Below are 27,907 nucleotides of genomic sequence, written 5' to 3' on the forward strand. Positions count from 1 at the left end.
TAACAAGATCCAACTTTTGAATGCAAAATAAAATGTCACCTCTTTTAAAACATTTTACACAGAATTCTCTTTACACTAAGTAATGGCTTTTGAGAGCAAGGAAATGAGTTGGACTATCAGGAAATTGATTTTCAATTTATATGCTTTGAAAAGGTTTAATTTTTAAATACTGAGCTTCTTTCGATCATAGTCTATGCAAAGTAAGTTTCAAAATCAATTTGAGTATTCAGCATATGAGACATAATTCTAGGTACTATATAATTTCATCACATGTAATAATATATAACCTCCCTGGGGATGGTAATTGTGCAGTGTTCTTTGGGATCCCTGTCATGAGGGACCTGAAAAAAAATGAGGTGTGGTCAATCCTTAGAGAAAATTTATAATATTGGGGAGATGAAAAGAAGAAAGATAGTAATGGGGTTAAAAGCATGGCACAATTTTCCAAATATAATCTAGCCTACTAAATTATGCCTAGTCAATTCTAAGACCAATTCAGTCTTATCTGTAGCAGTTGTCCAAGATAAATACACTGACGGACAAGCTTTTGGGCTGTTTCTTCATCTACACGTCACTGTGTTTGATGGCTAACATAGACAAGTAACCACATGAAAAAGGGACATGTATTCCCCTAGAGGATCTGCCAGTATCTCATGGTTTGTTTAGTGCAAAGCTGAAATGAAAGAATCCCAAAGATGGCACCAAGATGTTAGTGTTTGCAGATGACTTAAGATAAGCTTAGTGAATGAATAGATGCTGTTTTAGACAAATCAACTGCTGCCTTTAAAAACTGTAGTTTTACACAAACAGCAGTAGCTCAGTTATTGGATCTTCAGCCAACATTTGAATTGAGGTGGACCATTTTACACCCTTCTCATATTCAGTAACACACATAACAGTATATACAAGTTTTTATTCCCTTTTTTGCTACAGAATCCAAAATGGAGCTTTTTTTTTCCTGATCAAAGGGCTAAGATAAGCATCTGACAGTTACATAATATAAAATCTATACTCTCTGACTAGATGTAAGAAACTGATTGAAAATGATGAACATCTAGAGCAGTGGGATATCAAATTCCCTGCTAAGCAGCTGGCTGCATCCAACCCCCCAAAATACTTTCTAGGGGAAAAAAATGACATTAGACCTAAAACTGAACTCCCATTAAAAAAAAAAAATGCCTAAATTTTTACAGTAAATATTTGGCAGAAAGCTTTAGAGATCTTTTCAAGGTAATTTTAGCTTAGCTAAACCAATTCTCTTGACCAAGCTAAAACATATGCAGTCTCTGTCTCTCTCTGTGTCTCTCTCCTTTCCTTCTCTAAATTACAAAAGATAATTTAGTTCACTTTAAGAATAAATGATCTAAGATGACAGTAGTACACTAACAATACTAATTATCTGTGCCTAATTACAGACTGTTTTTCAATCTAAATGTTCTACTACATACAATGCAAACCTCTTCAATAAGTAACTTTAAACAAAAGGCTTAAGAATCAGGCTCACTAAATTACTGGCTTTACTTGAGAGAACAGAGAATAAAGTATAACTCTTAATTTCTGGGTGATGCAGGTATTATGTGAACTTAGCATTTTTAACCATTCTTTCTGTAGACCAAAATAAAATAATAACCTTTACTTTGTTTACATGGAAAAACAAAAAACTAACAAACTAATCTGGTAAGTAACTTATAAGCATCTAAGACAATTTCGGATCAAAAGTTAAAATAACAGGGGGAAAACAATACAAGATGTTACATAATAGAAAGTAAAAATAAGCTAAAAAATGAAAACTAGCTAGGCTAGTTGGACATCAAGGGATGTTTATACAGTGTCATTACAAAGTCTTTTTAACATTTGTAAAGTATTAGAAAATTCTACCTAGTGCTGCTGAGCAGAGTATCTTACTAAATGCTTACTGACTGACTAACCATACGCACATTTACTCTTTCAGTACAATCAATCAATAAGCCTGTGTGAAGACCCCTTTCATAAATGACCCCAATACAAAGAAAACAAAACTTGACTTCAAGCTTGCATCTCCTGGGGAGGAAGGTGGGTTTAAGAAACTACATGTTTGTTTTAGAGTATGTATGAAAAACTACAGGATTTTTTTTGGAAAGAGGATATTCTAGCGGGCAAAAGTTGGGACATGAGCTGAGCAGGGACAGAAAAACGAATTCTACAAGATGAAGAGGCACTTGGGGGACAACAGAAACAGTGCTGGAGTGTCATGGGGAAGCCCATAAGAAGGCATAAGAAGGCTGGACAGGCTGTTAGATGAGAGCCAACCTTAAGAGCATATTTAGGGTAAGAGGGAGACCCTGGACTTTCCTGAGGAGGGGAGTGACAGTCAGATTGTGCTGTAAGAGGATGCCTAGAGGCTACTCAGAAGATTGACTGGGGCAGGGGGAGAGCTCCACAGGGAGACCAAGGCGAGGCCACTGGAATAATCAAGATGAGAGCTGCTAAGGTCTGAAAGAGAACATGGGAAGGGGGCTGGGCTGGGGAAGGGCTGGCAGAATTAACAGACTTAAAGCACCGACCGAACATGGTTGAAGAAGCAGCTAAGGATGGAAAATTGGGCTCTTGGCAAAGGCAAAGTGACTGGCTCAATCCCACTCTGCTGACACTCTGAGAAGCTGATCACAAGAGCCCAAACATGTGCTGCTCTTTGCAAACAGCCTTGTGGTCAGCACTGACAAAGCCCAAGAATGCTGATCATGAACAAAAACAAAAAAAACTTCATAAAATTAAACTCCCAGACAACAAAACATGTTTCCAATAAAGAAAGCCTACAGTTCACTGATCCTCAAAGGTACTGCCCCCAAAAGCTCACTCAAATGATTTTATGAGAAAAAAACGATAGCAACATTTTACCTTTAAACTCTTGGTTCATCTTTGAAATTATTTTTAATTACAGTCATTAAAGGTCTTCAAGCCTTTATGACTTGCTTGATAGCCTTTGCCCTGTACACTATATCCATCCATATACAGGAATATCTACGAAAGGGTTATAAGTCATCCAGTTATGACCGTAGGGCTCTTTTCTCCATTTAAAAATCCATTTACTGTTGAGGATTAATCCATTTTCAATCCTTCAGTTTTCAACCCCTCTTCAATCTCTAGACAACGGAATCTCTAACTTCACAGAGAGGAAGACGAGAACGTACCCACTGACACCATGGTAATTTTACCAAACCCACCAGAAAATTCTTGCTTCCATGTATGTTTAGCTCAACAACTAAATCAGAAAGCTGAAGACAGTAAATATAGGGAATATTTAAAAATACTGGAAGACTCAATTTTCTTTGTAGGCAAATGTTATAATTTTCATTTTACAATCAGAACATGACCAGTAGTATTTTTTTTTCAGATTTATACTTCTGATTTATAAAGCTAAGAGAACACAAATAGAATACAAATAAGAATTTTTTACATTTGTAAGATAAACTATAGTATATAAAGCATTTTCACATATTTTAGTTTGTTTATGTTTCACAACAACCCAAAACATAGACGAAAGAATAATATTATTATTATTATTGTTTTTACAAATAATACAATTGAGGTTTAGAGAGGATGATTTGCTCCTGGTCACAATGATAGCAAACATCAAAAACCAGAATTGGAAAGCAGCATTTCTATCCGAAAAGCTGGTGTTCTTTCTACTACCCCATGCTATCTACCCAAAAAGCAAGGGCTTTTGGGCCAGTCAGCATAATTTTTCATACCTCTCTTGGTATAGATAGCACTGAGAAGTAACATAGTATAAGATGAATATACAAAGACTAGAGGATGACAAAAATTAATATTAAGAAAAGAGTGGGATGTTGGAGGCATCTCATAATGTCTAGCTTTTGTTTTAATTCCTATATTAAATTGGCCTTTCTTTGTCTAGAGTATAATTTATTCAAATGTTTATTATCCAGATTAGTAATCATTCCTTATTAAAGAGGAGAAAGAGAGGAAGGAGAAGAAGGAGGAAGAGGAAAAGGAAGAGGAGGAGAAGGAAAAAGAGGAGGAGGAGGAGAAGGAAGATGAGGAGGAAAAGGAGCAGGAGGGGGAGGATGTGAAGGAGGAGGAAGAGGAAGAGAAGGAGGAGGAGAGGAGAAAGAGGAGGAGGAAAAGGAGAAGGAAGTGGAGGAAGAGGAGGAGGAGAAGAAGAAAAGGAAGGGTAGGGAGGGAAGAAGGAAGGAAGAAAAAAGAAAGGGAGAGAGAAAGAGAACTTTGCTAATTATGATTTTGACATGGGGTACTCCCTTTACTGATAAAAATAGTATCTTCTTTATACACCATATTCTGTAAAATTCATATACATGTCTTTCTTTTTAAAAATTACTTTATTTTTAATTTATGGAATAAAATAAGCATTTCCACTACAGTATTATAATAATAATAATAATAAAGATCACCACAATGCAAATCTATTATATATAACTTACTTTTCTTATATAGAGATAATAAAGTTATATGTGAATGGCCTTTTTTTCCTTTTTTCCCCTTAAATATATTATAGAACATTCACTCAACACAGAAAAATGTTTGCTCTGATTCTTTTAGAATCTCTGTGGTAACAAAATATCAGGCAGTCTACCCAAATTTTATCTCTCATTCTTCTTATATAATTGGCCTTTCTTTTCTTTTTTTTTTTTTAAATAACTTTTTATTGATAGAATGCATGCCAGGGTAATTTTTTACAGCATTATCCCTTGCATTCACTTCTGTTCCGATTTTTCCCCTCCCCAGATGGCAAGCAGTCCTTTACATGTTGAATGGGTTGCAGTATATCCTAGATACAATATATGCGTGCAGAACTGAACAGTTTTCTTGTTGCACAGGGAGAATTGAATTCAGAAGGTATAAATAACCTGGGAAGAAAAACAAAAATGCAAGCAGTTTATATTCATTTCCCAGTGTTCTTTTTCTGGGTGTAGCTGCTTCCGTCCATCTTTGATCAATTAAGGCTCTCTTTATCGAAGAGATCCACTTCCATCAGAATACATCCTCAAACAGTACCGTTGTTGAGGTATATAATGATCTCCTGGTTCTGCTCATTTCACTCAGCATTAGTTCATGTAGGTCTCACCAGTCCTCTCTGTATTCATCCTGCTGGTTGTTCCTTACAGAACAATAATATTCCATAACATTCATATACCACAATTTACTCAACCATTCTCCAATTGATGGACATCCTTTCATTTTCCAGCTTCTAGCCACTACAAACAGGGCTGCCACAAACATTTTGGCACATACAGGTCCCTTTCCTTTCTTTAGTATCTCTTTGGGGCATAAGCCCAATAGAAACACTGCTGGATCAAAGGGTATGCACAGTTTGATAACTTTTTGAGCCTAGTTCCAAATTGCTCTCCAGAATGGCTGGATGTGTTCACAATTCCACCAACAATGTATCAATGTCCCAGTTTTCCTGCATCCTCTCCAACATTCCCCATTATCTTTCTCTGTCATTCTAGCCAATCTGACAGGTGTGTAGTGGTATCTCAGAGTTGTCTTAATTTGCATTTCTCTGATTAATAATGATTTGGAGCATATTTTCATATGCCTATAAATAGTTTCAATTTCTTCGTCTGAGAATTGTCTGTTCATATCCTTTGACCATTTATCAATTGGAGAATGGTTTGATTTCTTATAGATTAGAGTCAATTCTCTATATATTTTGGAAATGAGACCTTTATCAGAACCTTTGATTGTAAAAATGTTTTCCCAGTTTATTGTTTCCCTTCTAATCTTGTTTACACTTGTTTTGTTTGTACAAAAACTTTTCAATTTGATGTAATCAAAATTTTCTATGTTGTGGTCAATAGTGATGTCTAGTTCTTCTTTGGTCATAAATTCCTCCCTCTTCCACAGGTCTGCGAGGTAAACTATCCTATGCTCTTGCAACTTATTTATCATCTCATTCTTTATGCCCATGACCAGTAGTATTAAGGAGGAAATAAGGAAATTAAACTTTAATTTCAAATCATTCTTTTCTTTTATCCAAAGAAAAGGGAAGTAAAATTAGCCAATTCTTAAAGAATTCTGTTTTCAGGTTCAGTTTAACCTAAATATCAGCATTAATATAATCACTTTATATAGGACTTGACTTGAAAACAAAAGTAAAGGAGTGAAATGCTATTTTCTTTAGAAATTACTTTTTTGTGTTATCAACTGAATACATTTAGAAGTAAAAGAGAACAGTGCTATGGTGACCATACCATGTGCAATAAAAGCAGCTCCATTATAAAGACACTTTTGAGTCTTGCTTATTCTGAAGCACCTGGAGTCTCCCCAATGTCTCAAAGTGACCTTCAGACCATCTCACTACATACATATGGGTCTAGAATGGCCTCAAACTCCAAAGACAAAACAAGCATTTTTTTTTTTTCCCCATCAAAAGAGTTCTAGCCAATGCTGTATTCTAGAAGACTTAATACAGGCTGTCTGCTTATGCTTGTAATGGAACCAGATAAGGTCTGGAACTTTCCTCAACTGTAAAACCAGGAAGTATCCTCACTGATCACCAGATATTAGAAAAACTAACAAAACACACATAAAAGCAAAAACCCAAACCCACATTACACCCTGAGAAAAAGGAGAAAAGAAGAGCACAGAGGCAGAAAATGAAATCATAAAAGAAACATGAAGAAGAGGAGGACCAGGGATGAAGTTACCAGCAAACACTGACCCCCGCCAGCAGAGCTGGGCCCACCAGAGGGGAAACTGTCATCAAGGGCAAGAGGAATTGTCATCAAGAGCTGCTGATCACTTTTTTAGGAACGCAGAGCGGACCTTCCACACATGTCGTTTCCACCAGAGTAATATAACAGGTCAGTGCTGATCACATGAAATCATGTGAAAGGCTCCAGAAAACCATGCCCGTGGCACCAGGGAGGAAGGGGCTCTTGGCTCGGCAGACGCGGTTCAGCCTGCGCCCACACTAAGCCCCGGGCAGGTAAGGAGCCCAGCATCCTCCGGGCTGCGGGTCTCCTGTTTCATAAAGTAAGGAGAAAGGACTACATCAGGCTGGGATGTGATGTGATGTCCGGCACTCCCAAGTGCTGTCTGATTTTAATGCACTGATATATTAACAAAAAGGAATAATAACCCCGCTGGTTCTGTAAGTCAATATGTGTCCACAGGGAAACTTAGACTGCTAAGCTCCCTTCAGCCCCATTACCTGACCTAAGGTTCAAACCCTGGGACGTGCCCTTCTGCACAAAGGGAATGCTGGCCAGCCTTCCTTCCAGCTGGTCTCCCAAGGCTCGTCTTCCATATTGTACATTTTAATTCGCCTGTGTGCTGTACCTACCGTGACATGCCATCTCCCCACCATGGTGTCTGGCCTGACCACCATGGTCCACTCCTTCACCTCTGACCCCCTTCAAAGACTAGGTCCAAGGATTTACCCGCCCAAAACGCTTCTAGCTGGAACAAGCAGAGCATCCCCTCCCCGACCTGGCCCCACCACCATCCCAACACTTTAACTCCTGGGAGCACAATCAGGCACAATCAGGATTTTTATGTTGCTACCCCAAGTTAGATATGTTCAGAAATTCGTGCTGGTGTCTTTGCAGTTTCATTTGCATAGGAAACTCTCAGGTGAGGAAATGATTTCAATCAATGAAGGTCAACACATCAACACATTCTCTAAAATTTGGCGTCTAACCAAGGTCACTGGAACCCAGAAGAGTCCTCGGCAGAGCTGTAACAGAGGGGGACTTGAACCTTACTCTTCCCAACTCCCAGGTGAGCTCTCTTGAAGTTTCCTTCAGCCTAATGGTAACTAACAAAAACATTCACCCAATCCTCTGAAGAAGAGAAGTCCCCAAGGGACTTTTCATGGATCTCATCACCAAAATAGATATGGGTTTTAGGTTGTTTTTCATAACAACAACAAATATTCACAAATAATCTTGTAAATAACAAGATTATTTACTCAAGACACCCACACACACCCTTATAATGCTGTTTTTTTCTTGGCTCCATTTTAATTTGCTTTAGTCTCAACTGGAATCAGCTGCCTTCACTGTCTCGTGTTTTATATTCATATAATATTTTAAGTGAAGTTTCCCTAGTGGCTTCCAGATACACAAAGGAGCAAAAAAGGAAGACGAGGAACCCCTCAGTGGACTTACGTTTTGGCTGTAACATCCACATACTGTCCAGGGCGAAAGTGAGCAGCGTATAGAGGAGTGCCTTTATAAAGGAAAAACTTTGCATGAGACTTCTCGACCAGAAAAACAAATTCCTACCCCAAATGCTCTGACTTGTCCCACACGCCTTGGCCACCCACTTCCCCAGAAGAAACCTCGCCTTTGGGGCCTGCTCCTCCCACCAGGGAATCTCCCTTTCAAGGAAGTTCTCAGGTCCGCCAGCCTTCCCTTCCGTCTGGGCTTCTGAATTCTCTGGCTGTGACCCCCATGGCCCCACAAGAAATACTCCCATAAGACCCTCAGCTTCCTCTTATGTCTTCTCCATTAGATGCAAGGCTCTTGAGGGACAGGTCTGTCTTGTGCCAGATGCGCATGCTTGATAAATGTTTACGTTTTGACAATATATATAGAAAAACTTGGCAACTGGCAAATACCAAATAGAAATGAATTCTACCTCATACAAAATGAATTCTCCTTCACAATAGAAATTTCTAAAACACATAAAATATCTAAAAAGTATTAAAGAAATTGTTTATTCAAAAGAACTGTGATGAATTATTTTAAGAAGCAAGACAGTTAACAGAAATTTTCTTCTTAACATCTTGAGAGGTACTTGGAATTAGAGAACCTGGTTTTTGCCATTAATGTGGATACTCTCTCCAAAGAAGCACACTGCAAGACAGCCTATTACACCTTCTCAGCAATCTTCCACACAAGTGCTGCCCAACATACCCAGAGGCCTTGCTTTGGCTACCCTGACATAGTACAGATACCAAAGGAGGAAGCAGGCTGCCCCTTGGTTCATTCTCATTGTAAGACTGGCCCACCTCCCAAATTGGCCATGTATCTGCCTGATGACATTTTGTCACTTCTGCCAGGCCATTCTCTGTTGGTGATATGCTACAACCTATTCATGCCCACCAAATAAACGTGATTTTATTAAATGCCTCATATGCCAGACACTAGGTATGCGAATACAATCAATGAAATAACCCCTACTTACAAGGAGCTTATGCAGAAGTGCACATGTCAAATTGAATACAAATAAATGCAAAGTAGTTAAATACAGACTCATTTGAGAGGAAAGATTTTTGAGAAGTAATGGAACCTGGAAAGACTTGAAGAATACTTCCTACATGAAACAGAAGATAGGACTTGAGTTGCGATTTGAGTAAAGTCAGGGATTTTAGAGGGTAGATATAATAAAGGAGCCGTATTCTTTGGGGATCCTAAAATTTCACTTCTTTAGAGCAGAGATGTCAAACTTAGAACAGGCAAAACTTGAAGTGTAGATGGAACCAGATTAAAATGGAATTGCAAAGTATTTAACAAAATAAATAAAAACAACACAGTGAATGTTAATTTGTGGTTTTTGGAGTCAATATGTGGCCTGCAGGAATCTGGTTTCTACTTGAATCTGACACCACAACTTTAAAGAATAGGATATTCTCAGTCATACATAATTATTTGAACAACATTCTTATTCTAGGCAGCTTATACAGCTAGGGGCCTCACTCTAGAGTGAGGGAGACCCGAGTTCAAAGCTAATCTCAGACATTTACTAGCTGTGTGATCCTGGGCAAGTCTCCTGCAGGTTTCTTCTAGGGTGGTTGTGAGTTTAAAAGGAGGTATTTATAAAATCCTTTGAAAACCTTAAAGCATTATATAAATTCTAGTTATTATTGCTATTGTTATTGTAATTAAAAATACCTAAACGGGTCTGTTTCAGGGAGAACCAATTTTTCAAAGGCCATTTGGCCTGTTCTCCCCAGGGTCTTTCAGTTGTCAGCCAAGTGCACTGTTGGTATGTTTCTGTTTCCTATATTTTGAAACTCAATCTTTCAACACCTGCAAATTATTCATACTTGTTCTAACCCAGGGGCTTTCTATTTTTATTTTCTTGGTTACCTTATCTATTTCTTCAAATGGCACACTGGAGTCAGTGTTTAAGTGTGGTCACTCTACTGTCCATTTTAGAGAAAACAATTATTTAAGGAATAACTTTCACAGATTTTTTTTTTTTATATTTTGTACTCTCAGTTTCATCCTTAAGCAGATATCTTGTGGATGATTAGATTAGTTGGACACTACTGGAGATCTTTTTGCAAAATTTTTTCCCCCTCTTATCATTTCTCATTATTTTGAGATGATCCTGTATATAATCTAATCTTTGATCATATTTTGTAAAAATAAAATGAAAATCTATCTTTTTCCTTTACCATAGGCTATCCCGTTACTTGCAAGGAAGAATTGTTGTTTTTTTGTTTTTTTGTTTTTTTTCTGCCTGAGGTGATTTCAAAGGTCTTTTGATTTTATTATGGCAATGAGTTGAAATTAGTTAACTTATAAAGAAATAGTAGTCATCTGTGTTCACATTTATTCTATTTTCTATTTTGTCAGCTTCAGTATCATTTAAAAATAGGTCAAGTTACAATTCTCAATTTAATGATTGATAAATTTAATTTTATTCTTCCTTTTAAATTAGTATTTATTTTGACATCTGTGATAATAAGTTAATGGTCTGACTGTAGAGAGCTAATTCAGAAATTATATCAGACTTATATTAGTAACCAGTTGTCTTCTAACTGTTAAAATACAATTAACCTCAGTTTTGTGATATGATCTGGTGTTCACTATAACTGATTCCTCTGAAATCTCTGCTTGAATGATGCAACATATAAATGAGAGCCTTCTATACTGTCTAAACCAGGGGTTTTTTAAATAGGGGGCCAGTTCACTGTCCCTCAGACTGTTGGAGGGCTGGACTATAGTAAAAAAAAAAAACAAACAAAAAAAACTTTGTGGGCCTTTAAATAAAGAAACTTCATAGCCCTGGGTGAGGGGGATAATTGTCCTCAGCTGCCGCATCTGGCCCGCGGGCCATAGTTTGAGGATCCCTGGTCTAAACCAACAGTGTCAGACTAATTGGGAAATGTATTAACAAAATGAAAAAAGTGCAATGAAATACAGATAATGTTAATTTGTGGTTTTCTAAGTCTATGTGCAGTCTACCAAAACCTGTTTCTGTTTGAATTTAATAGTCCTGATTAAGTACCTTTGACCTCTCTCATTTCTTGCTCTTTATTACATGTTTATACCATTCCCTCTACCCTCTGCACTGAAATTGCCAAGTAGTGAAAGACAAAATGAACAATCTTATCCAGTCTTGGAATTTTTCTACTTCCTTATGCTCAATAAGCTTTATTGAAGTCAAATTGTCTTCTGAGCTATTTTCAGTCATCTCAAGGCCTATTCAAATTGTGCCCGCTGAACTATATTTGAAATATTAAGACACCCCTTCTTTGATCTCCACCTCAGGACACAGAGCTACTTACTTTCAGAGTCAAATATTAATTTGTCTGATTCCTTCAAATTATTCATTTAATGGAACATCCGAACACATAAATGATGAACCTTAAAAATTAATAGCTTCTTTTTAGAATGACCTTTCCAAACAGATTCCTGTATTGCAGGAAAAGGTATTCTTCCTATTATTAAGAATAAAGTCTGTTATTAAATGCCCCATGGATGAAGATTTCTCTTATGATTAAATTGGATGCCTTTATGTACATGCAAATAAATATTTAGTGCCTTGTACTTTGCTCAAATTTTACCAAAGGATAGACATCAAACCAATTATACTTAAGGTATTTTTATCTTCCCCTATAACTGATCTCAGATTACCTCAATCATTTAATAAAACTTTATTAAATGCCTACTATGTGCTAGGATTAATTATTTAATTATTACCTGGTTTAATTATAGCATTATCAGTCACACGAAATGATGAGAATTTCTGTTTCGGTGGCACTCCAACTTCTCTGTACATTTCCATTACCGATTCAGATTTCTAGGGGGAAAAAGGCACTCTTTAAAGGAAATAAAACATATGAGATGTTGTCAATGTAAAAACACATTCTAAGTTAAAATCTGCATGGTGCTAAACCACTTTTATATTGTCCTTCTTGAATATATAGATCTCAGAGTAGAAGGAACCTGAGAAGTTAATTTATTTAGCCTCACTCCCAAATTTTAGGGATAAGGGAACTAACACTCAGGCAGGTTAAATGGCTTGCTTAGGGGATAAAGAAGTACTTGAGAGTAGGTATTAAGATCTGGCTCCTCCTGACCATATTCTTGTATTCTTGGTTATCCTTTCCAGCACTGGCTATACCTTCTCTCACAGGCTCTGAAACACTAATCTTGGAAGAGACACTGAAAATCTCTCACTCCCCAGTGCCATTTTAGACTGTCTCACAAACTCCATGAAAGACTCTGATCATTCCTCCTTCTTTCCTGTGACACACACACACACACACACACACACACAAAAAAAAAAAAACTATGCCCAAGATAAATAGAAAATTAACAGGGAGAAGACACAGAATGAGGGGGGACTGAGAAAGGAGGGATTTTCATTGAGACTTAAAGGAAGCTCAGTAATCAGAGTGGAGGAAGAAGAGCACATTCCAGGTATCGGAGACAGTCAGAGAAAATGTCTGAAACTGAGGAATGGAGGGTCTTATGAAACAGTAAAGGAGATTACTGTCATTGTATCAAAGAGTACAGGCAGAGGGGTAAAGTATGAGGGCCCTGGAAAGGTGTGTGTGTGGGGGGGTGAGGGCAGGATCATAGGGGGCCTATTATGTTCTGAAGGACTTTAAATATTAAAAAGGATTTGTATTTGATCCTGGAGCAACAGGAAGTCTCTCTGGTATACTGGGTAAAGGAGTGACATAATTGAGCCTGCACTATTTAGGAACATTGGTTTGGTGGCTGACTGAAGGACAGACTGAGACAGAGCCTGGAGGTGGATGGACAACAGTCCAGGTGAGGCATCAAGAGCCTGCCCCATTATGGGCAATGTCAGAGGAGATGAGGGGATGTATTAGAGACATTGTGAAGTGAAGTGGTATGAGGGCTGAGGGATGGGGAGGATCCAGGATGATTGTTAGGTCATGAGCCTGAGTGACTGGGAGGAGAGTCTGGGGGAAAGAATAAGTTCTGTTTTGGATACAGGAAGATGTCTCCTAAAAAATCTAGAAGATGGATGAAAGGCAGTCAGAGAAGTGAGATAGATCTAAGGTCAGCTGGGGAGCATCTAACTGCCCAGGGGCTGATGAGATTCCCCCAGTGACATGGAGGGGAACTTTTCAGATGGCAATGTGCCATGCTCCTGCTTCCAAGCCCACTTGGTCTCAGCCCCAAATCTCACCTCTTCGTGAAGTCTCCCTTGGCTCTCCCCAACCAGTGGGGGTTTCTCCCTTCTCTGAAGATGCCCTTAGTATTGATCACATTCTTGATCATTATTTGTATACACATGAATCTTCCTTAGAAACTTCCGATTTCATATTTATAGAAACTCCAGGTCTGTCTATATTGGATCTGTCCACTAACACATAACTAATAAATATCAGAAGCAGAATTTGAAGCCTAATTCTACACCAGTATTCACATTTCCTCCCCTCCCCCCCAACAGAAAATCAAATATTTGTTGGCAGGGATGGCCATCATTCCCGGAACTGTATCTTGCATGGAAAATTATTAGAAAGATAGCACACCCATCTCTTCTACTTTGACAAGGTCTGTTTGTACCTTACTGATGACCTCGATTATACTTATTTTCGTAACAAAAAACAAACATGGACAAGTAACTTTCACTAGCAAAACTACACTACTAAATTTCCTTTCTGATCACATCTATGAATTAGTCTAATAACTTTTAGGACAGAACATGAAAACTCATTTTGATAATAAAATAGTCTCATGGGACAATAAATAATACTATTTTATGAATATCCTGGTTTTAAAATATTAGCCTTTAAATATGCCCTGGAGCTATTTTTATATTTAACAATAAACATGATAAAGCCTAAGCCTAACCACTTCCAAACAGAAAAAACATGTGGAAGAAACAAAATTACATATTATTTATTATCTTTAGTGAAATGGCAAAATACTTCAAAAGTTGTATAAAACTTCTAAGATAAAAATGGTTATTAGTCAAATGAAAACTAAATACAGTAGATGTGGAAAAGTGTTACATTACAATTGAACAACCAAATGAATACTCTCAAAAAGTAATTTAAGGGACACTAATGGCTTGTAACACTTGGATAGTTCCACCTATGTACAAGGAGGCTGTTACCCTGACCTACTAAGTTTCCTGCAGTTATTTGTTTTTATAGTAGAAACACTCCTCTGCTCCAAGATGAATGGCTTACATTAACTTTGGGCCACTTAATGTCCTTAATTGTAGGTACTCTATATGTTTGAATTTTGAATGTTGCCAAAAAAAAAAAAAAAAAAAAGGAACTGAATTTAGTTTATCTTATCATAGGCATGAATTTGGCTAATTTTAAATTTAATTTTTTTTAATTTAAATTTTTGATTTTTAAAAATATCTAGCCCAAGAAAAAGAACATCCAAGTCTTCATAAATTTATTTTAAAACACTTAAATATTTTATACTCCTAGTTTTATTTTTCAATTACTATTTCCTGCTATAGTTCTTAGACAAACAGTAAGTGGACTAATGCTGATTTCCTTTCAAATAAAAACCTCTTCTGCAGAAAGGCATAATTTATTTATAAAGAACTGAAGAAGACCTATTTTCTTATATCATTATAAAGACAGTCACCTGAAGAGACTGATCTTTGCAGCTATGCTCTCATGTTCTAATACCTTCTCTCCCTCGGTCCTATAAAACTTTTTTCTTTAGTTGATTTAAAATGATTTAGACTAGCTTCTAAGTAAGTTGCTCATATCAAATCAAAGGTCAGTATCTAGTCATAGTACAGAATCAAGTACTTTGAGACTCAACTCACATAAGATAGGTACAAAAGCTGACTCATTTTTTTTGTGTGTGATTCAGTCACTTCAGCTGCATCTGACCTCATTTGGAGTTTTCTCAGCAAAGATATTGGAGTGATTTGCTACTTCCTTCTCCAGCTCATTGCAAAGATGAGAAAACTGAGATAAACAGGTGAAGTTTGTTGAGGGTCACACAGTTAGTAAGTGTTTGAGGCTGGATGTAAATTAAGGAAAATGAGGCTTCCTGATACCAAGACTAGCATTCTATCCAGGTACTTATCTGTCCTTTAGTCATTAAAAATTAATACTGATACAGACTACCCAGATTATTCTATTTTGTTAAACTGAACATTCCTTAAATATTGAATAGGACTTGGGAATACTTATTATCTATCACTATAGTAATGTTTCTGTTGCAAGAGAGAGACCCTCTTCTATTTGGACCTTGCAGAAGGACACCTTTCTAGTAAAGAATATCTTTGATAATCAAAATGATTTCCATTTTCTACTTCAATTGACAATAACTACCAGAAGATTGGTGAACAAAATTATATCTCTTGGGTTGAAATCATTAAGGAATCTTGTATGTATTTAAGCAAGAAATTCCTTATTGAAGGAGAGTCTCTAAGGCTGCATTTTGCTATGCTAAGTCAAATGGCTTTGCAACCAGCAAAACTAAATTAATTAATTAAAGTAAATAACTTTTTTGAACCTTTCAATCAATGGGGTGAATAATTTTATAAAAGATTCTGAAAAAATAAGAATATTAGTTTCTGAATCACTAATTATTGATGTTTTCTGTATTGCTTTTGGGAGAAAAATATTGCCATAATTTTTATTTAGGCTTTTTCTGTCCTTCTGGTATGTTATTTTGTTTTCCCTAAGACACAAGTAAAGTGATTTCTAATGTTTTGAGATTCCTTTTGTAAGTTTCCTGGCAAAGATCTCTTCATTCTATACTTGGTCTCGTTCCCAACCTTGTCTTAAATGCTACTTCTCCTTTGAGAAAATTTATTTTATAGTCCAAATGTGGCAATTACTCTGTGCTGATAAGATGGATCATTAAAAAAAAAAAATGATGATGTATTGATTAGCAAATCGTGGAAGTTTTTGAGGAAGCAAAATTGTAGGGGACTTAAAATGCAATGGAGAAAAACACAGAAGACATGGTGGCTTACTCTTCAGCAGCACAAAAGCTATCAATGGGAAAATGTGTGATCAGAAAAGGAGACTGGATGATAAAACGATACAAGCACGAACAAAGGAAAACAAACAAGTAATCCAAGGGACAATTACTAATACCACAAAATATACTGATACCTCAAGCTACCTCTGGTATACTGAGAGGATCCTCTGTGGAGGAGCTATGAAAAAATATGGCCAATAATTAGATAGGATGAGGGAGGCTGCATTGAAAACTAGAGGAATGGAGGGAACACAATGGCTCCATGGAAGTATTCTGTTGTAATATAGTGGTCACTAAAGAATATGTGAGGCAAGACAAATCAAATCATCAGCATGAATGAACAGAGTTTAGAACAACTCTTCCAAAATTAATTTGGCCATGCAATACTGGGACTTGAAGCACATTGAAAGAATCCATAAATGGAGATTCAGTTCTTATAGGGTACCAAAGTAAGGTCTATCTATATGTACAATGGAGTGGGGTGAAGAAAATATAATGAAATTGCCACATGTAATAAATATTTTTAATATCTAAATTTATTTTTTCCCATATAAAATATTAAATGTCAATAGCATGGAATGTTTTTATAATACCCATAAAAACAAAGCCAAAAATAGTATGATTTTGCAGAGTGGCTTAGAGAGGCTTAAACACAAGTCGATTTGGGTTCTCTCTTCTTCTTTGGAATAAACTTAACAAAATATTCAAAATGAAGATATTTCTAGTTTAATTTGCAAAGCTCTACCAGATGCAGTTTGAACTACAAACTTGAAAAAGAATAAAGCATTGGAGAAGAGACACCAACACAGTAGTTACATTTAAAAGGAGGAACCAACTGCCCATTAAAAAAGTACAGAAAACTAACACGTGTCAACCTAAAGAATTGCACCCATGATATCTAGAACCCATTTGAAACACATAAACATTTAACCTTTAAAAAATGATTCCTTAAAACCCTTACTAAGGTCTTAAAATATTATGCAATTCTTCAAATCCTGAATTCATTAAGTCCTCAAAATATTTTTCTTTTAATTAAAAGGCCCACATCAGGATTGGAAGAAGGGAATAACTGACATTTCCATATAGAAAGTTAAAGATGGCAGAGTAGGAGGAAATAAATCCCAGTTTTCCTCAAAATATTCCTCTGAGACTTGAAATGAGCACCAGGACCGAGCCATGATGGGGAATCCAAGGAGAAATTTCTTTTTCCAATTCAGGTCAGCAGAAAGAGACAGACAGAGGTCTCTGGGGATAAGGTTGGTCCAGGAAGGTGTTACACAGAGCCTTGCAGTTGTGTCGTAAGACAAGAAGCAGCCCCCAAATCAATAGGGATAGCTCTGATCCCGCCGAGGACTGAAATAGATGCCAATCGGCAGTTGTCTTCATATTCTGAGACCATGTGCAACCCCAGTGTTGACAAAGGACATCTGCACCCAGGAACAACGGACTTGCTGGCTGCATCCCAGGGCAAGGTGCAGTCACTGGCCTGAGGCTGGATACAGAGCAATGGCCCATGGCTCTGACCCTGGAGCAAGGGCATGGAGTCAGTCCTCAGCATGGTGACCAGGGTTGGAGAGTGATGAGGTTGGGGGAGGGAGCAGGTGGGAGTGACATGGTTAGAACTAAACTTTCACACATTTCTGCATTGATAGCTTTTGTACTGCTGGAGAGTAAGCCACCGTGTTTCCTGTGTTTTTCTCCATTATATTTTAAGTCCCCTTCAATTTTGCTTCCTCAAAATTTTCCAAGATTTGCTAACCATATATCATCATTTTTTTTTTTTTTTTTAATGATCCATCTAATCAGCACAGAGCAACTACCAAATCTGGACTATAATACCTCAGATCTTAATTTATTTCTCAAAGGAGAAGTAGCATTTAAGACAAAGTTGGGAACAAGACCAAGTATAGACCGAAGAGATCTTTGCCAGAAAACTTACAAAAGGCATCTCAAACATTAGAAATCACTTTACACAATAAAAATATCACTGTATAGGGAGAAGCAAGATTTGATGACAGAAAGGCCGTGTCAAGAATGACACCGAGTCTGTGGCTCTGGATGACCTGAAGGATCATGGTGCTCTCAAGAGGAAGAGGAAAGTCTGGAAATGGGGAAGTATTTGGGGAAAAATCAGTGAGTTCTGTTTTTGCTATGCTGAGTTCCAGAAGCCTATGGAACAGCCAAGTCAAGTGTTTATAAGGCAACTGCTGGGAAGGTGGGAGTATGTAGTTCACAAAGAGTTTGGGAAAGAGAAACAGATCTGGGAATCACATGTGGAGTCTGAGATCGGAACTACTGAGATTATGAGGAGAAACGGTATAGAGCTGACCACATGACAGTCGAATGGATATAACACAAAGATGACTGAGAAGGAACAACCAGAAAAAAGCAGACTCACAGAGGCCTGGGAAAAAGGGGGTGACTGGCAGTGGTATGTGCCACCAAGAGGCCGAGAAGAGGCCATGAGGTCTGGAGATTAGGAGATGACACAGAGCTTTAGATGGGGAGAGGAGGGACTTCAGCTGAATTAGGAGGTCAGAAGTCAGAATACAGAGAAGACAAAGAGGCAGCAGCGAGGGCACTCAGCTTTCTCACAGGAATGGAGGAGAGGCAGAGGGTGAGGGATACAGGGACAGTGAGATCAAGGGGAGGCTGTTTCAGGATGATGGCCCTTTTCTGATCCCCCCGCCCCTCCACTATCTGAGCTCCCTCCCTCTTCAATTACTTCATGTTGTCTGCCTCTAGGAAGAGGTATGTGCCATAAAAGAAGGAACATTTCAAATACATCCCTCCCCTGGCAGAGCCCAAGGGGGCAAGAACCTCCCCACACTCTGCATTCTGAACAATACAAACAGCCTCCCTAACATTTCAGAAATGAGCAAATTGATAAGCTGAGTGCCTGCTTTTGAACTTGGGTCTGAATCCTAATGTAACTGTTTCCAATACAACACACTCAACCAGAACTAATGATCAATTTAGTTTTCCTGAAACTGTTTCAGTTCCTTCTATTAAGAGATATAATTATTCCTCTTTTTAAAACTGATAAAAAAAACTTCAACAATACAACTGTCCATTTGCTTCAAATCAGTTTCAATACACAGAAATGTTTATTCTTTGCAATATAATTTTTTTGTTTTTAAACATTTCCTTTTTCTGTACTAACCAATCAAATTCCAATGAACTCAGAAAACTAAAGGAAAAAAAATGCAAATATCCACAGAATGTTTGATTGCTGAAGAGTATTAGGAAGCCATGGGTGGCCCAGGGTTAAAAGCAAATGCTTTTCAAGGTATTGGCCACAAAGAACACCTTTAATTCAACCTGATAAACATTTATGAAATTATTACCTTATTATCTTATACAACACTCCCTCTCCCCCTCCTCTCTGCTAGATTCTAAACATGATCTCTCTCCAGGGTCTGTCCCCCCAGGCCCTGAGGTGTGCTACCCTGGCATTGATCCCTACTGTGCTTTCACTCTCCATAGCCCCTGCTTCTGCATGGACTCGCTCCTCCCGCACACAGCTCCCACAATCACTTCAAGGTCTCCTCACTTACCACTTGCACTGCTAGGACAGCCCACTTGGTGCCTCACTCCTCCCCAATCTATCTTCCCAGAGGCTGTGATTTTCCTCTCATGAATGCTCTTTGCCCAGAATCCTTCAAAACTCTGCCCTGGTACCACCTTTTACATGGAGCCTTTCCTCATGGCCCCAGATTCCGGGGCTGTAACCAAAATTTAGCTTGAATTTATTTTGTATACAATCTCTCTCTCATATCAGGCACTGTTTCATTTCTACCTTTGTACTCCCAGCATTTAGCACAACTGTGTCTGGCACACCCAGAACTGGGCAAATTAAAAGGGATTTTCCCCCCATTTAGCCAATGTTTTTCTGGGCTTTACTAAAGAAAACATAAGTTGTTATTAAAGTAGGCCATACACATTATACTCTAAGTTTATATTCTGCTTACAAATAATTTACAATTAAAGAAAATTATCTCAGCTCCATGAAGCTAATATGTCTACTTTCTTTCTGAGAGCTAAGAAAGATATGAATATGGAAGAGCTGGTTACTTCTAAGAAATAAGAAAAGTAAAATAATTTTAAAAGAAAAAATTTAAAAGCTTAGAGTTATATCATATTAGCATTCTATCTGAAGAATTTTATTTCAAAAATATATTTTTATTCAAAGCTAGATTTTTTCAGAATCCCAAACTCTTTATTAACTATATCTAATAACTGCCAGCAGTATTTATTCCTTCTGAAAAAATATTATGATTTACTACAGAGACTAAGTCATAGAAACTTAAGTAATTTCCTCACAGACCAAAAGGTAATTTGTAGTACTACAGTTTTAAGACAAAATAATTTATCTGTAACTCATGCAAAGTACTTACTCTTATATATAGTAACTTACATAGAACTGGGATACATTTTTTCCTCCTACTATTAGGCGTCCTCGAACCCCATCACATTCTTCCTTTGGCATATATTTTAGGATGTGACAATCTTGTACCTTAAAGACAAACCCAAGGAAGTGAAAGGTTACAATGCAAAATTCCATTTAAATGACATTATTCAGGTACACTTAAACTACAGCCATGTAAGTTTACTAAGGTAAGTAAGACCCTAACTTCTTTCACTATGTATCTGCCGAGGAGTCAGAACTCTCATTCAGTGTATATACTCACAGAAGTGGAGAGCTAGAAGAAGTCACAAGGCTTCGAGCTCAAGGCTGATCCATGTGATGAAGCAAACAGAAGCCAACCAAGTTTTAGTTTGAACAATTAGTAGATGAACGAAAGTTTTCATTTGCATCAGGACAATCCAGAATATATAGAGCAGAGTCAATTAAGTTGGCATGCTTATTTGATGTGATCTGGCACTATGACTCAATCTAGACTAAGTTCTTCTGGTTCCAGATCAAATAGAAACATAGAGATCAATGAGCCTCACGCTGATCTCTGGCAAAATTTTAGAAACGATTATGATTAAAAGTAGCTGAGTTCCTTAACCATTAATGCCAGTTCTCTGGTCCAGGGTGTGAGAAGAATGACCTCGGAAGGTTGTGTGCCCCGAGTTCAAATCTTTGTCCTAAGTAACTGCCCAGCACAGCAGTTACCAACTGGCACTGGCTTATGACATATCCTCACTGGGCCTGACATCTCAGTCCGTCCCACTCCACTCCACTCCCACTCCCCACTCATCCCCACCCCACTCCCAGCCCCAACCCTTTCCCAACAAAATGTTCTAGTGTTACATAGTACACTGGCATATAATCCTATTCATGACCAGCTACAATTAGGCATGAATAATAGGTCCTATTTCTTGGGACCTATTTTAAATACCTGAAGTAATGTGACAGCGTGTTTTTTACCATCCTTGGTCCATAAAGGCATCATGCCCAATTTTAAAGCAATAAGACCAACTCTTACGGAACCTGGAAATTAAAAAAAAACAAAGATTTCACCACTTTGAACACAACCTTAAAATCATTTTTCTCCCCAAATATGATTTCAAGAGATAATATATAACACGTACATAGTATTTACTGTGTGGCAGGCATTGTGCTAAGTGCTTTACAGACATTTGATGCTCACAATATCCCCAAAAGGAGATTCTAGGATTATTCCCATTTTATAGATGAGGAAACTGAGACAAACTGTTTGCCCAGGATTACATGATTAAGAAGTGTCTGAGACTAAATTTGAACTTAGATTTTCCTGACTCCAGACCCAATGTTCTGAATACATAATACACATCAAAAATTTATTATTCAGATATATAAATACTCAATACATGGATGAAACACAGCTATTGGTAGTAGACATGCAGAAACAATACTCAGTGGTTTAGGAATTTATACAAACCAGCCAGGGACTGATTATTCAAACACATTAGTTTTTGAAGCATTAAGCTCACTTTTATGCTTTGCAATATCTAACAACATCCTCAAAGTATTAACTGGGCATTCCCAGACTTGTGTCTCAAGGAGGAACACAGCTGAGACATTTGGGAGAGTTTAGGACGGTGGAAACCATTATAGAAAGTTTGTCCCATCGGTTGTCACAAGGAAGATTTTGCTGCATAAGCTCTGAAGAAGCCACACTTGACCCTTCTGCCACAGCAGAAAGCATACAAGGCAAGCCTAGTTCACTGTAGCACTTGAACTCATGGCAAGCACTCTACCAGACTAAGGAGCAGAGTTTAGGGTAGCCTTGTGTACCGAAAAACCCCATGGACATCAATGTTCTGGGTAGTCTTGACTTGGGCCTCTTCCTCCTTTTTCTCATTAAAAAAAAAATTTTAGGCTTTTTTTTTTTTTTTTTTAAGCCTAGTTTTGAATACCTAAGCAAAATGATCCTCACTCCTCACACAGTTTAGGTCTGGAATATGAAAAGTCACTCAAAAAATCATTTATTGTAGGGAACCTTTTTAATGAATGTTAAATTTACTAGCTAGGTTTAAGACAGATTAATATAATTAAATAATCATTTATTCATCCTTAAATAGACTTTATTATATTAGAAGATCAGAAATATAAAAGTGACCAGAGCCTAAAAGTAAAATTCTCAAACAAGTAAGATAAGCACCTGGCTCCCAAGGATGTATGGGCCATGGTTCGTCCTTTAGAGGACACAGTTTACTTGCTGTTTGAGCCTTATACTCTTCAGCAGTTAACTGTTTAAGAAACTCGTAATTTTCTTCAGACAGATGTTCATGCCACCAGGTAGAACTAGCCCCATGGGTGCATCGCACAATAAAGCTGACGTGTGACCTGTCAAGGTAAAAGAAAACAGATCAACCTTATTCCTTCTACACTGACAGACTGTAACACTTAAACAACAACAACAACAATAAAAACAGGCAATAATAATAATAGCCAAAGAAGGAACCAAAGCTATAAGAACAACTGAAGTTGCCTCTTTTGTTTTTTTAAATATGAAGCCCTGGCAGCATTCTGATTTTTTAATCTTAAGGGGTTTCCAACTCCAATGAAATGCTATTTGGATGTCTCATCTCCAGCAATTCTTATTTCTAAAGGGCCCAGCACATCCTGCAATTTGAATCAATTGATTAAGCACTGATAAAGCACTTGCCAGGACCTGGGGCTACAGATACAAAAGTGATAGCTGTTTTTGTTCTCCTGCAGCTTTCATTCTCCAGACTTCTTAAACCCTTTTTGTGTCATGGACCCCTTTGGCAATCTGAGGAAATCTATTGACTCTTTCCAAACATATTCTTCAGTGCATGAAATATATAGGATTACAGAAAAACCTATTAAACTGAAATGTAATTGGAAAAATATTAAACATGTTCATGGATACCAGTTAAAAACATCAGTTCTATCTAGGGGATACATGTTCACAGATTAAATAAATGTAGGATATAAACAAAATAATGCATTTTCAGCCTTTTGAAGGAACATGCTAATTCTGTGATTCCTTGAAAGAGACAGTGCTTCAGATGGGCCATTAAAGAAAATGGAGGGCTGTGAGAAGAGGTCAAGAGAGCAATCCAGATAGAGGAAGTGCTTGGACAAAGGCACGGAGGTTTGAGGAAGCAGAACAGGCCAGCTGGGTAAAATGCAGAATGTGAAGAGAAGTAAGGTCCTTGGTTCAGTTCTATGCTTTAAGGAGATTGATTTACAAGCCATTCTCCAATTGATAAATGGTCAAAGGATATGAACAGACAATTTTCAGATGATGAAATTGAAACTATTTCCACTCATATGAAAGAGTTCCAAATCACTATTAATCAGAGAAATGCAAATTAAGACAACTCTGAGATACCACTACACACCTGTCAGATTGGCTAAGATGACAGGAAAAAAATAATGATGAATGTTGGAGGGGATGCGGTAAAACTGGGACACTGATGCATTGTTGGCGGAGTTGTGAACAAATCCAACCATTCTGGAGAGCAATCTGGAATTATGCCCAAAAAGTTATCAAACTGTGCATACCCTTTGATCCAGCAGTGTTACTTCTGGGCTTATATCCCAATGAGATACTAAAGAAGGGAAAGGGACCCGTATGTGCCAAAATGTTTGTGGCAGCCCTGTTTATAGGGGCTAGAAACTGGAAAATGAATGGATGCCCATCAAGTGGAGAATGGTTGGGTAAATTGTGGCATATGAATGTTATGGAATATTATTGTTCTGTAAGAAATGACCAGCAGGATGAATACAGAGAGGACTGGCGAGACTTACATGAACTGATGCTAAGTGAAATGAGCAGAACCAGGAGATCATTATATATTCTCAACAACGATACTGTATGAGGATGTATTCTGATGGAAGTGGATTTCTTCGACAAAGAGAAGATCTAACTCAGTTTCAATTGATCAAGGATGGACAGAAGCAGCTACACCCAGAGAAAGAACACTGGGAAATGAATATAAACTGCTTGCATTTTTGTTTTTCTTTCCAGGTTATTTATACCTTCTGAATCCAATTCTTGCTATGCAACAAGAGAACTGTTCGGCTCTGCACACATATATTGTATCTAGGATATACTGTAACCTATTTAACATGTATAGAACTGCTTGCCATCTCGGGGAGGGGGTGGAGGGAGGGAGGGGAAAAATCGGAAAAGAAGTGAGTGCAAGGGATAATGCTGTAAAAAATTACCCTGGCATGGGTTCTGTCAATAAAAAAGTTATATTAAAAAAAAAAAAAGATTGATTTAGCAACATGTAAAAGACTGATTGGAAAAGGAAAGACTGGAAGTAGGGAGACCAGTTAGGAGGCAAACACTGCAAGAGTCTAGGTCAGAGTTCATATTGGATTGAATTAGCATGATAGTCCTGTGAGTATAATGAAAGTGAATGAAGGCTTTGCATGTGGACTTGGAGATCAACCTTGCCAAAATTCAGAGAAGCTCAATGCAAGACTTAGCACAAAATAATTTTTCTCCTCATTTTTAGGAGTGTGTTAGCATTATCAAACTCAGCCGGAAACAGGAAGCTGCTAAACCATTCATAAAAATCCCTCTGGGTCACAAGTAACTTAGAAAACCAACCACATATCAACATTACCTCTTTATATTATAACCTACTGTATTTTAATTTTGTTAAATATTTACCTCTAATGTTTTTATCTGATTTGTCCTCTCTGGAGCACTACCTGCTGTTAGACACCTTTGTCCTGAAGTAACGAGGTGTGGGGGGGGGGGGCGGGAAGGGGGAAGGAGAGGCACTATTCACATGGAAAACATCATAGATTCCTTAAGTTTTGGATTAAATAACAAAACCACCTAAACAAGAAATGATCCCGAAATGAACAATGTTTTCCTTTATAGGGGGCTCATTTCCACAGACTCCCGTCCTGAATGCGCTGTAATGCAGAAGCTGTGGAAAGGGCACTTGCCAAGTCCAAATGCCTGTTAAGCAAGATGCCCCGCAACCGGATTCTGACACTCCAACCAAAAGCAAGTTTGGGGAAGAAGGCTGACCCTCGTGGACTCCGGTGCCAATATCACGATGGGGTCTAACCCTGGCCTTAAATTTTCCCCACTCCCGACCCCTTTTCCCCAGAGAAATGTTGATGTCACCCCGGATATATAAGTATATAAAATAGGGTACAAAATGAAAACCTTTACTGATGATAAATCTCAGTCCCACAGCCCCAAGCGAGGTCACAACTCACAGTTTATGAGGCTGGTCTGCTTCACCCACTGGATGAGTCCAGCCCAGGACAAGGCCTATCCCCCACCTCCAACAAAATTTTTCTGTATCTAAATATTCAGGGGGCCCCTTAAGTCTTACTGGACACATCATGGGTGCTTAATAAATGCCCACACACTTCTCTGCAATCACAAGACAATATACAATGGTGTTTAATAAATGCAGGCATAGTTCTCCGCACTCCCAAGACTTAATATACAGGCTGGCACATCATGGGTACTTAACAAATGCCCTCCTACTTCTCTGCATTCCCAGAACTTAGTACATAGCGCGGGCCCGTCATGGGCGCTTAACGAATGCCCATACACGTCTATGCTTTCCTTGGGTTTGGTACGTAGCGCGGGCCCCTCCCTGGCGCTTAATAAACATTCGCGGACTGAGAGCCAGATGGGTCCGGGGCACTTATTAAGCACTCTCAGAGTGACAGCGGCCCCTCCCCCACTTCCTCCAAGCCCTGGTCCCTTCCCCTGCCCGGGTGGGACGGGGGCCCTCCGCCCGAGCCCCCGGCCCCGAGCCCCCGGCCCCGAGCCCACGTACCCGCAACCCCTACCACCGCCCAGAGCCCACAGCCCGTCGGCTGCGCGAGCCAACAGCCTCCAGCCCCCCATGGCGCGGGCAGACGCTCCGAACTTCCAATATGTCCCGCCGCGTTCTCTCTTGGTCAAACCGGCTCCGGAACCCGCACTCCCGGCAGCCCCTCTTCCGGTCCTACCTCCAAAGCCGGCCGACCGGAAACAGCTCCAGGAAGTCGCGGTTCCCTCCCACGTGGTGTCCTGAACTACTCCTCCCAGGCGCCCCTGGGGACTGATGGGGGTGGAGGGGCAGCCGAGGGTCCTCCTGGTCTATAAAGCCTCAGTAAAGGAGCTCGTGCCCGCACTATCGTAGAGCTGTAGAGCCCTTCTGGGCTCATTACCCCCTTATTACAGATGCGGAAACTGAGGCTATATCTCAGAGTGACTTATCTCTGGCTGGGAGCCAGGAGCCCATCCTTCCATTTGACAGCTCCGCCCGATCAGCCTGAACAGGTCATCTCTTCTATATGGCCTCAGTTTCCCCATCTGTGAAAAGGGAGAGCAACAATAGCGTTGGTCCTGGAGCTGGCAAGCCGTGAATTCAAACTGGAAGGTGCTGCGTGAGCACCCAGGAAGGGGGCTGGGGAGTGGGCACGGGGGGGGACTCCTGAGAGCGACATGGGGCCGCGTGGCCCCCACCCATCCACCCACTCCGGGCCGGGCGGCCGAATGTGCCGTCTGGGATATTTAGAGCCCGCTAGGAAACGCGTCGCTGTCATGGCAACTTGCCTCGATGTTTTGCCAAACGAAAACTGAAGGGAAGAAAGTGCCCACGCCCGTAATTGTAGAAAAGGAGAGGGAAGACCCAGGAGAAAGTCCTTAAAATGACCCGTTGGGTCCGGGACGGCCAGCTGTCTTGTGGTTTTATTACGTGAGAAGCCTCCCTGGGCATGACCAGTATTCCTCCTTTAAAAGGGAGAATAAAATAATATCTGAAGGGATGGAAACTCCAACCAAAGCCCGGCTGCTGTCCTCACGGCACGGGTCCCAGCCCATCCAAGCCGACGAGTTCTCCCCCTGGGATTCTGAGCGCAGAGTCCGGCTTCCACATAGAAAGAGTTTCAGACAGATTAGGCAGTCTCTGCCTGAAATCATTCTCATCCGATTCATTTTCTGTGTTCCATCGCCATCCTTGCTGCAGTCTTTCTTTCTTTCTTTTTTTTTTTTTTCCTTCTTCCTTTTTTAAAAAAATATTTTATTTTATTTTATTTTATAATAACTTTATATTGACAGAATCCATGCCAGGGTAATTTTTTACAACATTATCCCTTGCACTCGCTTCTGTTCCGATTTTTTCCCTCCCTTCCTCCACCCCCTCCCCTGCAAGCAGTCCTTTACATGTTAGATATGTTGCAGTATATCCTAGATACAATATATGTTTGCAGAACCGAACAGTTCTCTTGTTGCACAGGGAGAATTGGATTCAGAAGGTAGAAATAACCCGGGAAGAAAAACAAAAAATGCAGATAGTTCACATTCGTTTCCCAGTGTTCGTTC

General features: G+C 38.9%; 1 protein-coding gene across 1 annotated transcript in view; it reads right to left on the reverse strand.

The window, feature by feature from the left end:
• MRPL3 (mitochondrial ribosomal protein L3) overlaps nt 1–26,518 on the reverse strand; it is a 38,372-nt gene extending 11,854 nt beyond the window's left edge. Inside the window, exons 1-6 of the mRNA XM_051962724.1 lie at nt 26,376–26,518; nt 22,745–22,929; nt 21,500–21,591; nt 20,569–20,667; nt 11,904–12,003; nt 8,136–8,196 (exon numbers count right to left, since the gene is read on the reverse strand). Coding sequence (XP_051818684.1) covers nt 8,136–8,196; nt 11,904–12,003; nt 20,569–20,667; nt 21,500–21,591; nt 22,745–22,929; nt 26,376–26,446 — 608 coding nt within the window. The 5' untranslated portion in view covers nt 26,447–26,518. The remainder of the gene's footprint in view (nt 1–8,135; nt 8,197–11,903; nt 12,004–20,568; nt 20,668–21,499; nt 21,592–22,744; nt 22,930–26,375) is intronic.
• Between the last annotated feature and the right edge of the window lie 1,389 nt (nt 26,519–27,907).

The sequence above is a fragment of the Antechinus flavipes genome, chromosome 5 (genome assembly GCF_016432865.1).
Source record: "Antechinus flavipes isolate AdamAnt ecotype Samford, QLD, Australia chromosome 5, AdamAnt_v2, whole genome shotgun sequence".
Lineage (NCBI taxonomy): Eukaryota > Metazoa > Chordata > Mammalia > Dasyuromorphia > Dasyuridae > Antechinus > Antechinus flavipes.